The 13,614-nt window shown below is 35.1% G+C and overlaps 1 protein-coding gene across 14 annotated transcripts; it reads right to left on the minus strand.

Annotated features, from left to right (window-relative positions):
- Window positions 1-2,393: 2,393 nt before the first annotated feature.
- On the minus strand, window positions 2,394-12,230 carry LOC145819841 (CMP-sialic acid transporter 4-like). Of its 14 annotated transcripts, XM_082913734.1 has the most exons (18): window positions 11,972-12,229; window positions 11,457-11,542; window positions 11,195-11,258; window positions 11,010-11,073; window positions 10,802-10,913; window positions 10,523-10,602; window positions 10,327-10,402; window positions 10,132-10,232; window positions 9,721-9,792; window positions 9,178-9,226; window positions 9,047-9,089; window positions 8,710-8,789; window positions 5,651-5,691; window positions 4,995-5,054; window positions 4,051-4,086; window positions 3,861-3,909; window positions 2,848-2,942; window positions 2,394-2,694 (listed from the first exon to the last, which is right to left on the minus strand). In XM_082913734.1, the coding sequence occupies exons 2-18, from the start codon at window positions 11,457-11,459 to the stop codon at window positions 2,643-2,645; spliced, it is 1,077 nt and encodes a 358-aa protein (XP_082769860.1). In that variant the 5' UTR covers window positions 11,460-11,542; window positions 11,972-12,229; the 3' UTR covers window positions 2,394-2,642. The 14 variants fall into 14 exon arrangements, 10 of the variants coding, with proteins under 10 accessions (XP_082769860.1, XP_082769854.1, XP_082769852.1 ...); XR_014360609.1 differs by lacking the exon at window positions 11,457-11,542 and having other exon boundaries at window positions 2,773-2,942; XM_082913728.1 differs by lacking the exon at window positions 11,457-11,542 and having other exon boundaries at window positions 8,710-8,748; window positions 9,048-9,089.
- Window positions 12,231-13,614: the final 1,384 nt, after the last annotated feature.

Below are 13,614 nucleotides of genomic sequence, written 5' to 3' on the forward strand. Positions count from 1 at the left end.
ACCGGGTTCAAATTGTCATCCATAAATGTGATGGATCAACAACCTAAATCAAATGCAATCTAAAATGCTACAAGTGATTAAAACATTCCCCAATGCAATGCTTCCTCTTCTCAACATTGTTATCATTTTATAGAACACTCAGGCCTCGTTTGGGAACAGGCTAATTTAGTAACTTTTTGGCTATTTAGTTAAAAAGTAGATAAAAAAAACTTATATGTTTGGGATGATTTTTTGGCTAATTACGAAAAGATGTGCAAAAAGTAGAAAGAAAAGAGAATCTTTGACTTTTTGGTATGAGTTGTTAGCTTTTTAGCTAAAAAAATAATTTTTTGACTTTTTAACTAAAAAAGTAAGTCCCCAAACGAGACCTCAGTTAACGACCCAATGTCGTATAATGTATATTTTTAAACGATGAAAGTAAAAACAAGCAACTGTTATCTGCAATCTTTTGAAGGCATCATTACGTAATATTTTTTAAAAACAAAAATCATAGGCCAATCATTTGTTTTTACCATTAATATTTATCATATATAATGTATATGATGTGGCACTCCATAACGAGATATATTACTCCGTTTAGTAGAATTATGAAAAAGTGATTATAGATTATAACTTAACATATTATAATTTATAACTGTGAACATAGATTGTTAATCTGTTTGGTGCAACTGTGACATTATGAATTTAAGCAGTAGAGTAGTGTTTGGTTGATAAGCTGTAAAATAACTTTTTGATATGTAATTGTTCTTTTTACCCTTATATAATATAAAAATGATTATTTTGTAATTTTTTCAGTTTTAATTTTTTTAAAAATTATTTCATTAATAAAAGTTAATATAAGTAGTATTACATAAATTATTATTTTCATTTTTTCATTATAAATCAATTAGCATAAAATTATTTCATTATTTCATTATAAATTAATTAGTGTCAATTAATGGCTTATTTTCATTTTTTCATTATAAATTATTATTTCCATTTTTTCTTTATAAATCAATTAGTATAAAATTATTTCATTTTTTCATTATAAATTAATTAGTGTCAATTAATGGCTTATTTTCATTTTTTCGTATAGATTATTATTTCTATTTTTTCATTATAAATCAATTAGTATAAAATTATTTCATTTTTTCATTATAAATTAATTAGTGTCAATTAATGGCTTATTTTCATTTTTTCATTATAAATTATTATTTTCAATTTTTCATTATAAATCAACTAGTATAAAATTATTTCATTTTTTCATTATAAATTAATTAGTGTCAATTAATGGCTTATTTTCATTTTTTCAATCAATATAAAATTTATTTCATTCATAGCTAAAATGCTTTATTATTATTATTATTATTTTTTTTTATTTTTTTGATTAAAAAAATACTGAAAACCTCCACACACACACACACACACACACACACAAACTGAGACCGTAGCTCCAGCAGGCACAACTACAATGAGCCGGCACTAGGATTTGAGATAGCCCTGCACGGCTGATAGCGAAGGGGGATGGGGGACGACGACGGAGGCACAAAGAGAAAGAGAGAGACCAACAACAAGAGACAGAGAGAGAGAAACCAACAACAAGAGACAGATCGCGATGGCGAGAGAGAGAGAGATAGATTGCAACGGTTCAAAAAGGGAGAGAGAGACAGATCACGATGGCGACGAGCCAACGTCGGAGAGAGAGAGACAGAGAGAGAACGTCGCGACGAACCAACGCCAGAGAGATAGAAAGAGAACTCCTTGAAATCTTAGCCGAAAATAGTCGCCAAAAATTCTCTCAAACGCCGGAAATCGCCTCTCACGCTCTCTCTGGACGTGAACAATGTTTGAATGTCAAGTTTATATAGTGGTATTTCGATAATTTCTGAATTTTTGAAGGTGCATTTAAGTCATTTCACCCTTCTATAACTAGCTGCACGCATAAGCTCAAAAAAAAAGCCGCCTCTAAAGCAGCTTACAACTTTTAGCTCAACATCAATTAATTTAAGTTATAATCTATCTCTTGTAAGCTCAACCAAACACTCTCAAATGACTTATTTTAAGCCAAAAACTTATTTAAGCTACTTATAAATTGTACCAAACGGGGCTATTGTATCATATCAATAGTAATAGAATGAGAAATTCTAAGAAGTCCAATTCTAAATTATTTGGAAATCATGATTGTACAATTTTGAGATCTGCCCCAAGCAAAAATGCCATCAACATTTGGACAATTCCGTCCTCTTAAGGGGTAAGATAAACGTACATCACGGATGCAACAGAAGAGGATATGATGTAATCTGAATCTTGTCATTTGTTAACCAACTTATTTTACAATCCAGGGAGACATCAGACTCCAAATATTTAGCAAGTGATACAACCAGCAAAATGAGACTTGACTAGACAGCTCGAAATTATTAAAAGAAAAATCTGCATAAGGTCGTAAATAATGAACAGTCAAAAAGAATATTGTTCTCCAAAAAATGGCAGCTATTACATTAGGGAAAAAATAAAATAAAATCTTGATCACGTGTTATCTAAACAGATGCTTTGTACTGGTAAATTCAAGAAAATTAGTTGGAAAAACAATAAAGAAACAAATATATTGCAGAATATTAGCCGGTACATTGACAATGCAATTTGGCTTAGCCGAAGGGTCATCACTATCTTTGTGCCTTCCCAACAGAGTGTAAATATACTGAGACAGACACAATGCTGTTTCACAATGGAAAAAGGCTAGTTAGTCCCATAGCATTTCATGAACATGGCAGAAGTGCAGAATTTAGTACAAACCATTGATGTACAAATGAATGAATACCAAGCATGATGCTCTAAATCCACTGAATAACTAAGCCTAAAAGTACTCATGTGGAGCCAAGGAAAAAGGCGAGGGAGAGATGAAACCCAAATAGGAACACAGAAACAACTGCCGTCAGCAGCATTGCCACTGAAGTAGAATACACCTGCAAGCCGCAAGATTCAGTGCAGCTAAATAAGAGTACTATACTTATAAAACAAGTAATAGTGTGCAGAAGAATGGACTGATCGTATTCAAAGATCCAAACACATGGATGATCTGAGCGCAGAATGAGCAGACAAAAGCAGTAAGATTTCAGTTATTGCTACATGGACATACACTGGACTGACAATAAAGTGAGAAATGCAGCCACATCGACATGGTTGTAAATTTTTCTTTCCATGCAATATTGATCCATCTGTAACAATTTTTTGCAAATTAAAACATGAATAAATGTTGGACAAGATCTCAGGAATCACTTCCACTGTTCATTCATTTTGTGGGTTGCCCTGTCAAATACTATCAGAAACCAATATCCATGGCATGTACTTGTTAGTTCTTACTAACTGTTCTTTTTTCACCTTTTTTTTTAAAAATTAGCTAAAGAATGAAGCATCAATATATGTAGCTAACTAACCAAACAATATAACACGTTTTTCAGTGTGTACTGACACAAAGAATTCATTTTCTTTTTGACAAGTGCAGGTACATGGGTCCACCATGCATGTGGCTTGGCCACGCCATTGCCAGATTAGCTCCTCCAAGAGATCTTGATTCCACATGTCAACCTTGTAAGGTGACACCTAGATCAATTAACTATTGCCACGTGTGCTAGTCAAGGCTAGCCTCAAGTCAAGGCACAGCACTAGGTGGCAATATCCAGGAAAGCCCCATGCAAGCATACTGTTTGGCGGAGCATGCCTCCACACTGAAGTGACACTTAACCATCTTCCAGCCAACACATACTAGTTACACTAGTTCTTTTCTTTGCATCATAAATGAATAAATGTAGAACATTATGCAGGCACAGTATGCGAACTAGTGCACCTTTGATACAAATACAAAGTAATATTCATAGACACACCTTCACAATATTGTCAGCATACTTCATGACCATCGATACAGCAATGCCACTGCAAAGATAACAAATTAATTCATACTGGAAGAAATAAATTTAGATATGTAAAATGGAACTATTTAAATTAATCATTAGTCAACAGGAAAAACCAAAGTTCATATGTAATTGAGCTATTTAGCTAAGTGAATTGATTTACTCAAGTAGCAGGCGCTCCACAGGGTGCATTCTTTTACTACAGCCAACAATCAACAAAAATTTATGGATGCCCTTTCTTCCTTTCAGAAAAGGAAATGAAACCCCCCCCCCCCCCCCCCCCCCAAAAAAAAAAAAACTTACAAATAAAAGGAGCAAAAAAAATCCCTCAACTAAAAACTAAATTACAAAAAGGAACTAGTTTATATTATGAAGTTCACAGTATTAGATTATGTTAAGAGGGAAAAAGGATTTTTTTTATTTAAATAAGTAATATGCAGAAAAAGGACATTCAGTACAAGATTATGCATGGCAGAAAACTAAAAAAAGGACAGTTCATGCTAGAGACCATCTCACTTATCAAAGTCACAACTGATAGTCAAATAGATGATGTAAAACCAGTAATGTACGAGAAAACTGTCATGGACTCTCACCATGGTCCAATAAGTGGTTCTGACATACAGTATTCTTTGTAAAATTCTTTATAAAAAAAATTGGCCTTGATGGAAACGACTTTTCCGTTGGGACCACATTTCATTTATATACTACACATATATCTATGAGATGGTACTGTCTAATAAAATAATTGTAGAAATTGACATGCTTGAAAATTTTATTCCACTTAATAGTTGAGATTACCCAACCTAAGGTAGTGGAATAATTTCCGTTAGAATAATAAATAATGAATTTAGTACAAGTTGTGTCTTTTACTACCACACATTGCACAGGCTAGTGTCCATTAATGTTTACCAACAATGCAAGCAATAAACATTTCCTCAACCCCGTCTGAATATCTGACCTCAAGAAGTTTGAAGTGAGTTTATAATAATCTACAAAATTTGCCAAATGTTCACATTCCTACGGGGGAGTGATCTCTATCAAATCAGAAAATTTGGAACTAGAAAGGAAAAAAGCTATCGATGGATGATACCAATTCAATCTTATTACCTTAGTGCATGGTTAAGAATCATGAGAGTTGTAATTAATGAGTATCCGTGGAAGAACCCCCTGTAAAAGAAAATTTTTACTCATGAAATATAAAGAAATTATGAATTCATTTAAGCACCGCAACAGGAGAACTGGACTAGTTAAGTAACAAACTAGTCATAGACAAACATGTCAAAAACATATTGAATCTGCCAACTTATGAAGTCAAGCCAAAAAGAAGGAAAAGGAGAGAGAGAGAGAGAGAATGCAACCACCATTCTGTTTTCCTCAAAAGAAATGACATTTAGTTTCTGTTCTAGTTTTCTCTAGTAGTTGTAAGGCAGGGAAGTTGGAAATTGTAGTATCGAGATACTTCAAAGCAGGGCTAATGAGATGCAATAGAAAATAACATGCCACAAGGAGACATACCTATATATTGTGAGAAAAGAGAAAAAGTTACTTTCTCATTGATAAAGATCCCAATTATCATCCAAATCACTTTATTCAATATTTTTAAATACAATCATAGGACTACATGATGCAAATGTAACCCACCTAAACTCTTAACATATGCGGTGTTTAACCCGCTATGTGTTGAAGGTGAACTCAAAACTTTGTAGAGGTCATCATGGTCAAATCCAAAAGCAGAATAAAAACAAAGAGCATTTCAGAATTACTTGTTCATGACAGCATCAAAATCTTGAATCAGTATTGCAATAGCATTTGTTAGAATTTCCCATCTTTACCTTCACCTACTCCACTACACACTCCACTTCTCCTACCTCCACTTCACCACACACTCCACTTCACCTAACCCACTATCACCTCCACTACACCTTCACCTAACCCACTATCACCTCCACTACACCTACTACCACATTTTCTTCTATATATAGATTGTATAGGAATTGTAATTAATAAATCTTGTACAACATCAATCAGATATCAATCAATAATACATATATTTTTACATGGTATCAGAGCAGGTTTAGAACCTAATATTTTCGCTTCCCCGGCGGGCGGCAACCTCACCTTAGCCGCCCGCCGGACCTCAACCTAGTCTACTAAAATTTTCTATACATACCTTCTCTACAGATGCAGCTCTGAAACAAGTCCCGACTCCAGACTTCTCTACAGATTGTTGTTCTTCGATTTCTTCATCTAAGGGGTTGGTGCATAGCCATAGCTTTTGGAATATACTAGACCAGTTATCTGGGTTCCGCTGAAATTTGCTGTGAAGATCAACTAGGGTACAAGAAAAGATGATGATCATGAGAAGGAGACTGGCTTGCTGTTCTCGGGACAGAGAGATTAGCCTTGACTTTGATGAACAAGAGAGAATAATGACATATAAAGGCCTAGAGAGTTGCATTCTTAACAGTCGTTCTTACGAAAATGAAAGCGGCTTGTTCTTGAAAGCCAGTATTTCCCTCTTTCTCTCTCTTGTTTGGAGATGGTGAAGCAGAGCACATGGTTTTGTCTCCTCTTTTGCTTTATTTTATTGTCCCCTCTTTTGCTTTATTTTATTTGGTCAAGTCATGAGTACACAAAGCCACACGTAAACATGGTTTTGTCTCCTCTTTTGCTTTATTTTATTGTCCCCTCTTTTGCTTTATTTTATTTGGTCAAGTCATGAGTACACAAAGCCACACGTAAACAACTACACCACCGCCCCCCCAACATTATCTTTCTTTATTTATTTTATCTTCTCTTTTTTATTCAAAAAAAAAAAAAAAAAAAACAACCACGTTATTTCTCCCTTTTCTTTTATTTTAATATATATATATATATTTATATTTTTTTATTATAATATATTTTTCCTATCTCTCTGTTTGTTTTATTTTATTTTCTTTTTTTTCCATCAATATTTCCTTATTCTACAACTCGTTAGTGAGCATCTCCAAATATTTTTATCTATTTTCTTTATCCGTTGTTTTATTTTATTTTGTTTTTATTCTTAAACAAAACAACAACACCAAATAACACCACAAACATTCCACACACTTGTCATTTTTTCATGCCGGGGATCAATCCCGATCACCATTTTACACAAAAAAAAAAAAAAAAAAAAAAACCAACAACACAAATCGAAACAGTGGGATTTTTCTTCTCTACTCTGCCGCAGGTCTCTTCTTCTTGCCTCCGTCCTGTGCGGCCCTTGCCGGTGTTGCCTCAGTGCTTCCTTGTCCACCGAGCACGTTCACTCCCCCATACTCCTCCACTGCAGCATATGGCGGCCCTCCAAATCGGAACATCACGGTGGCCTTCCGCTTCAGCTCCTTGTTTTCTGTCTTTAGCACACTTATCTCTGCTCGCGCATCCTTATACATGCGTTGGAGCAGAGCCAGCTGGGAGTTTAAATGCTGCACCTCATTTGTTCTACTCTGCAGCCGGTTCGACAAGTTTGTGACCGCCGTCATGCTTTCCACACATGCCTTCAGAGTATACTGATTGGCCTCCACATCCGACTGCACCGCCATTTTTTGCTCCACCGACCGCATCGGAAAGTTCAATGGAGCAAAACCAGAGGTGTTTGGTTGCGGTTCACTGGACACCGCACCAGTTATTTCTCCTGTGGGCTCGTTCAGTTCTGGAAAGAGCGTGAGCAGGTTCTGGGTAGCTGGACGGGAAGACGAGGCCATGTTTTTTGGGTTGCTAAGTGTTTCAGCGAAATAGCAATTTCAGACTGGTAATGTTCGGAAGGGTTGGTGACAGAATGGCAACAGAGTGTTCCAGAATCTCTTTCTCAGAAACGGAAGAGTTTTTTCAAAGGATTTTCGGCGGTTTCAGACTGGTTTGCACAGCCTCCGCCTCAACCTTGGTTAAATAGTCGAGGCAGCCACGCGCATCGCGCGCCTCTTACCACCAGCCGACAAACGGGCACGCAAGCCAAGGCGCCCACGTGCCTCGCCATCATGTCCGGCACACCTTTTGATGAATTGGGCACGCCTTTTGATGGCACGCCTTTTTATGGATTGGGCACGCCTTTTGATGGCACGCCTTTTGAAAAATTGAGCGCACCTTTTGAGGATGCGATTTTTTATGGGTCCGACAAGACTCTGTAAACTGTCCCGACATTGATTCCGGTTAGCTCCTTTATGGGTCCGACAAGACTCTGTAAACTGTCCCGACATTGATTCCGGTTAGTTTCTACAAGGGTCCAGCAAGACTCCGTAAACTGTCACAACATTGTCTTCTACAACGGTCCGACATGACCCCATAAACTGTCTTCTACAACGGTCCGACATGACCCCATAAACTGTCTTCTACAAACGGTCCGACATGACCCCATAAACTGTCTTCTACATCGATCTGACACCACCAGTGTCCTCTACAACGTTATGACACCCCATACAGTGTCTTCACCAACGGTCTGACACGACCATACAGTGTCTCCTATCCTTTTTTATTTTTATGTATTTTCTTGTTTTGTTACTCTCTCCAAACTCAAGTTGGTTAGTTTCTCTCCTCCTTGAGTTTGCGGGGGGCTGTTAGAATTTCCCATCTTTACCTTCACCTACTCCACTACACACTCCACTTCTCCTACCTCCACTTCACCACACACTCCACTTCACCTAACCCACTATCACCTCCACTACATCTTCACCTAACCCACTATCACCTCCACTACACCTACTACCACATTTTCTTCTATATATAGATTGTATAGGAATTGTAATTAATAAATCTTGTACAACATCAATCAGATATCAATCAATAATACATATATTTTTACAGCATTGAAGCCCATCCCAAAGACGTATAACCAGAAGTTCTGCACATTTGTGTTCCTTGAAGGACGCTTTTTAATTATAGCTTGCAGAATACAGAAGCAAACATAATAACAAGAATGACTACTAAGGTACTCAGTTGAGATTTCCCACTACTTTCCTTCCGGCACAGCATCAATTAAGATACTCACTTGGGAGTTCTAACATAACTAACTATGTACCAACCAAAACCAAGCAATCCTGATTATATACTGTTGGCTGAGCAATTCATTTGAGCAGTAATCATGCTTTAAACATGAACTGCAGTTCCAGACAATAAAAGAAACATTGTCAAAGTATTTACCTCTGTGTAAACTCCAGCAAAACCACTTAGAAGTGCCATGACCTGCATGGGAATTATTGAATGTTACAATAAGTACGAAAAAATAAGAAAACTCAAGCTTTCTCTTCAATTAGTGAATCAAGCTTCTCACAATGGCCATCACCCAACCTTCAAAAGGAGTTTGAAGAACTCGATCAGAACTGCACAAACAATAGTAAGAATGAGCCAATAAAGACACAAACAATCTAAATGACGAAACAATCCAAAACTACTAGTCAGAACTGCACAAACAATGTCATTCTGTAAGAAAAAGCAAATAAAAACACAACAAGAAATTCTAAATGATAAAACAATCCAAAACTAGAAAGCAATGAACAATCCTCCTCCGTCCTCAAACACAAAAACATGATTAGAGAAATTGACATTGAAGAAATACTTTTAGGTATAAGCAGAATATTACATTAAACATTTTACAAAACTTTATATCAACACTCAGGCCACAAGCTAGAGTTACCATGTACATTCAGCATACATGCAAATCCAATTGAAACATCGAGCAACAGCCTTAAAGAGAGTTTCAAGGCCATTGTACTAAATAGACTAGAAACAATGACGTGTGTCAGCAAAATCTGAACTAATAAAATTTGAAGACCCCTCAAGAGCACAATTAAAAGATGATCAAGGTCACTCTTACGATGGATTCAGTTGTGCTGTGGTGCACCCTGCACATAATAGAATGAAGGCAGCCCACTGAATCTCACTTAACCTGAAAGAAAATAACAACTAGAGCACAACATCTAACAAGAATCTTAATGTCCTGTTCATTTCAGTGTTTCTTCTTAGGTAAACCTAGAAAAGAAAAGAAAAGAAAAAATATTTTGTTCTTTGCTCACTACTCAGATTGGCATTGCCAGCTCAGTTTACTTCTCATTAGTTGGTAAAAAGCTCGGTTCATGGATCCTTCTATTCATGGATATTAGTGATGATACCAAAAAACTTATGTTGACATGGAATTTAACCTCAAAAATTTGTACTTTTTCAATTTTTCTACTTCCTCTTTCATATGAAGAACATAATTCCTAGTGCAAATGACAGGAGGACTTACTTCCTCTTAAGAATAATTCTGTATAACACACCAGTACTGATAATATTGAGGTTCTTCAGTATCTGGTACCCCGGGGCATCCACATAAGCAAAGATGTAATACTGCCAGATAAAGTCATGTTTAAGAAATCAGGAAGGCCAAAGCCACTGCCACCTGTGAAAAAAAAGAAAAGAAAAGAAAAGAAATGCAACTTACCTGAAGCAAATTTTTTATGAGGTAAAGCGCTGCTGGTATGGCGTATACACTAACTTCATCCAATGTCGTACTCAACCTAATAGCATCAGGACATGTATAAGAACACAGTTTTAGCCAAAGCAGATTCACATATTCCAAAACTGAGGGACAGGAAAAAAACAATAATGTATAGAGAGAAAGAGATGAAAGAAATGACCTGTTATCATCAGTAACGCCTTCATTTCTCCAGATTCTTACCAAGGCTGCAAGTGATAATGCACATTTCAAAGCCTCTACCTAATTCCAAAAGAATGAAGCAAGAAAGTCAACTTTAACTTTCATAACATCAATTCTATGATCATCCTATCCTACTATAACTTGAATAATCATAACAGCCTTAACATTTATCAATAGAAAATAATCATAATAGCCTTAACAGTGCTAGTTTAGTTCATGTCTTTTGAACCATCTCAGCCGGAGAATATTATTTCCTCACCATGAAATTTGCAGTTGTAACACTGTAATCGTACTTTCCAGCTCTCTTGGACCAGACAATGAGTATAGCCTGTGAACTTGTTAGAGCAGTCAATGCAAGTGTAACAATTGACCTATAACAATAAGGAAGTATTGTTAAAGAGATGATTTTTCTCTAATCTGACCAATAGGAGTGGCGTGATGCATTAGAATTGAATAATGGGTCTTACTTGCACCTCCACTTCAACTGTTCACTAGAGCTGCCTCCTAAGGTGGCCATGTTGCCAACAGGAACTGCAAGGTCAATAGTTATTATGAGGACTACAGGAATGCAGATTACATGAAAAGCATGATAGGTTACTCATTGGGCGGGGCTGCTCATCAAGTTCAAGTTTGAGCTTTAACGAAAACATACCACCTGAAAAAGCTTTTCCGAGTAAGTTGTCTATATCATCACTGATTGCATCCTCATCTTTATCCTAAAAGTTCCATAGATCAATGGAAACACAAGGCAGAAGGAGCTGAATGTGCTTGAAATAATCCAAGTTTCTTGGCACATAAAGAAAATGACAGACCAAAAAAACATATATACGACTATTCAATGGGGATAACTCAACTAAAGTGTATTAGGTATGTGTATCTATCTATCTATCTATCTACACAGAATCAGCCCGTACCATGTACTGGCTTAATCTGGCCCTGCATTTTCTTCATAGGGCTGGTAGGTTCCGCCCCTGATCTTAAGACCCACAAGGTTAAGCAACTTGAAGAAATCACAACAACAACAACAAAAAATGAAAACAGTTGTTAAGATTATTAGCAAGCAGCATAAAAACTTCAAAAAGCATAAAAGAAAAGAGTAAGAGGAATTCACATGGCCTAAGTTTAAGAAAAATGAAAATTAGGATGAATGAATCAAAAGAAGTACAACTAGTTGTAGTAGGCATCAGAAATGAATTCATCAAAACTTGATCAATTGTATTGGAGCAGAGAGGGAAGAGAAGCATGTGAGATTGCAGATAATCGAATTGGACAAACGATGATTATAAGATTGAGAAGATACAATACGATACGATACAATACAAGAAATGGAAGCTAAGTTTTGTTTATTAGGGTTGATTTAAATTGATTGCAAGCTGTAATCATGTAATCAACGGATTAGAGTAAAGAAAAGGAGAAAAAGGGGCAAAACCTCATCTTTGATTTTTCGATACTCCATTGGACTGAGCGAATCAGCTGTTCTTTTCTTGCCCCTCCCTCCAAAATCAAATCTCTCTCTCTCTCGCTCTCTCTCTCTCTCTGGGTGTAGTGTTGTAAGCGTAGTGTTGAACTGCAAGCTTTTTGTTTTCATCCAGAGTATTCCAAAGATCTCAAATCAAATGACAAAGAAATGTGAAAGAACATAAATAAAGATCTAAATTGTGGTGCCGCCCCGGTGGAGCAACGATCCGCTAGAGTGATTTTTACTTAAAAGATTTTGTGTGATATATTAGAGTGATTTTTACTTAAAAGATTTTGTGTGATATATTATAGGGTTGAAATTTATTGGCAAGTCACATTAATTTTTTTAATGTGATTTGTCAGTAAATTTCAACCATAGAATATAATACTCTAAGAAATTTTAGTAAAATTTCACTCTAAAAAATCCTTGGTGGCCGTGGTGAAGTTGGAATGCATGTTTTCCAAAAACAAAATAGTAAAGGGTATGTTTGGTTTGAATTTGGGAGATGAGTTTTAGAGATAAAAAGTACGAAAAGTTGTTTGGTTTGATTTTTTTCAAAAGATGTTTTGGAAAATTATTTTGAGAGAGAGTTTTGGAAAAAGTGATTGATTTGATGTGTATAAGAGAGAGATTTGTTTGAAAAACTTGTAAACCAAACAAGTTTTGGGAAATTTTTTTGAAAAAATTTGTTTGGTTTGATTACTTTTAAAAACTTATTTGTAGAGAATTTTTTCCAAAATTTTTTGAGAAACACAAACCAAACAAGGCCAAAAAGTACGAAAAGTTGTTTGATTTGGTTTTTTTCAAAAGATATTTTGAAAAATTATTTTGAGAGAGAGTTTTGGAAAAAGTGATTGATTTGATGTGTGTGAGAGAGAGAAATTTGTTTGGAAAACTTGTTTGGTTTACAAGTTTTGAGAAATTTTTTTGGAAAAATTTGTTTGGTTTGATTACTTTTAAAAACTTATTTGTAGAGAAAATTTCCCAAAAAATTTTCAGAAATACAAACCAAACGAACCCAAAACTTTTTAAAACAATTTTTTAGTTTTTTTTCGTCGGCGTCGTTGTGGTCATTAACGAACTTTTGTTCTTATATTTTAGTTATTTTTTAAATTTAAATATAATTTGAAAACAAAAGAAATATTGTAAAAAATCTAGAATTTTTTTTTTACAAATCTCTAATATTAAGATTTTATAAGATGATGACATATAATATTTTTATAGTAGTTGGTATCCCTCAATATTTTCACAAAAAAATTTAACTAAGAGAAATTTGTGTTCGATTCAAAGAAATTTTAGTCCGAATCAAAAAAATTTCAGCCCCGACACAAAGAAATTTAATTTTCACATAAAAAATTTCTCTGATATGATCACAGAGAATTTTTTTTTTTCTAATATGATCATAGAGAAATTTCATTGAGAAACCTTAGATAATAAAAAAATTATTTTTGGATTTCTCCTACTTTATAAAATTGGAAAGATATGTTTCACTAATTTTTTAAAAAATCTAAATAAAAAAATTATAAAAATTACCGATCTATTCATTTTAGAAATATTTTTCTTCCACCGTTATGAGAGATCACTTTGCTTGGTTTGAATTTTTTAGAAACACT

The sequence above is a fragment of the Camellia sinensis genome, chromosome 2, assembly GCF_055761805.1.
Source record: "Camellia sinensis isolate YWXY chromosome 2, ASM5576180v1, whole genome shotgun sequence".
NCBI lineage: Eukaryota > Viridiplantae > Streptophyta > Magnoliopsida > Ericales > Theaceae > Camellia > Camellia sinensis.

Coding starts and splice junctions, on each gene's coding strand:
- LOC145819841 (XM_082913726.1), bottom strand. CDS start 12,130: ATGAAAACAAAAAGCTTGCAGTTCAACACTACGCTTACAACACTACAC. Junction 11,074..11,194: donor CGGAAAAGCTTTTTCAGGTG/GTATGTTTTCGT, acceptor TTGACCTTGCAG/TTCCTGTTGGCAACATGGCC. Junction 4,087..4,994: donor ATTCTTAACCATGCACTAAG/GTAATAAGATTG, acceptor TGTTGGCTGTAG/TAAAAGAATGCACCCTGTGG.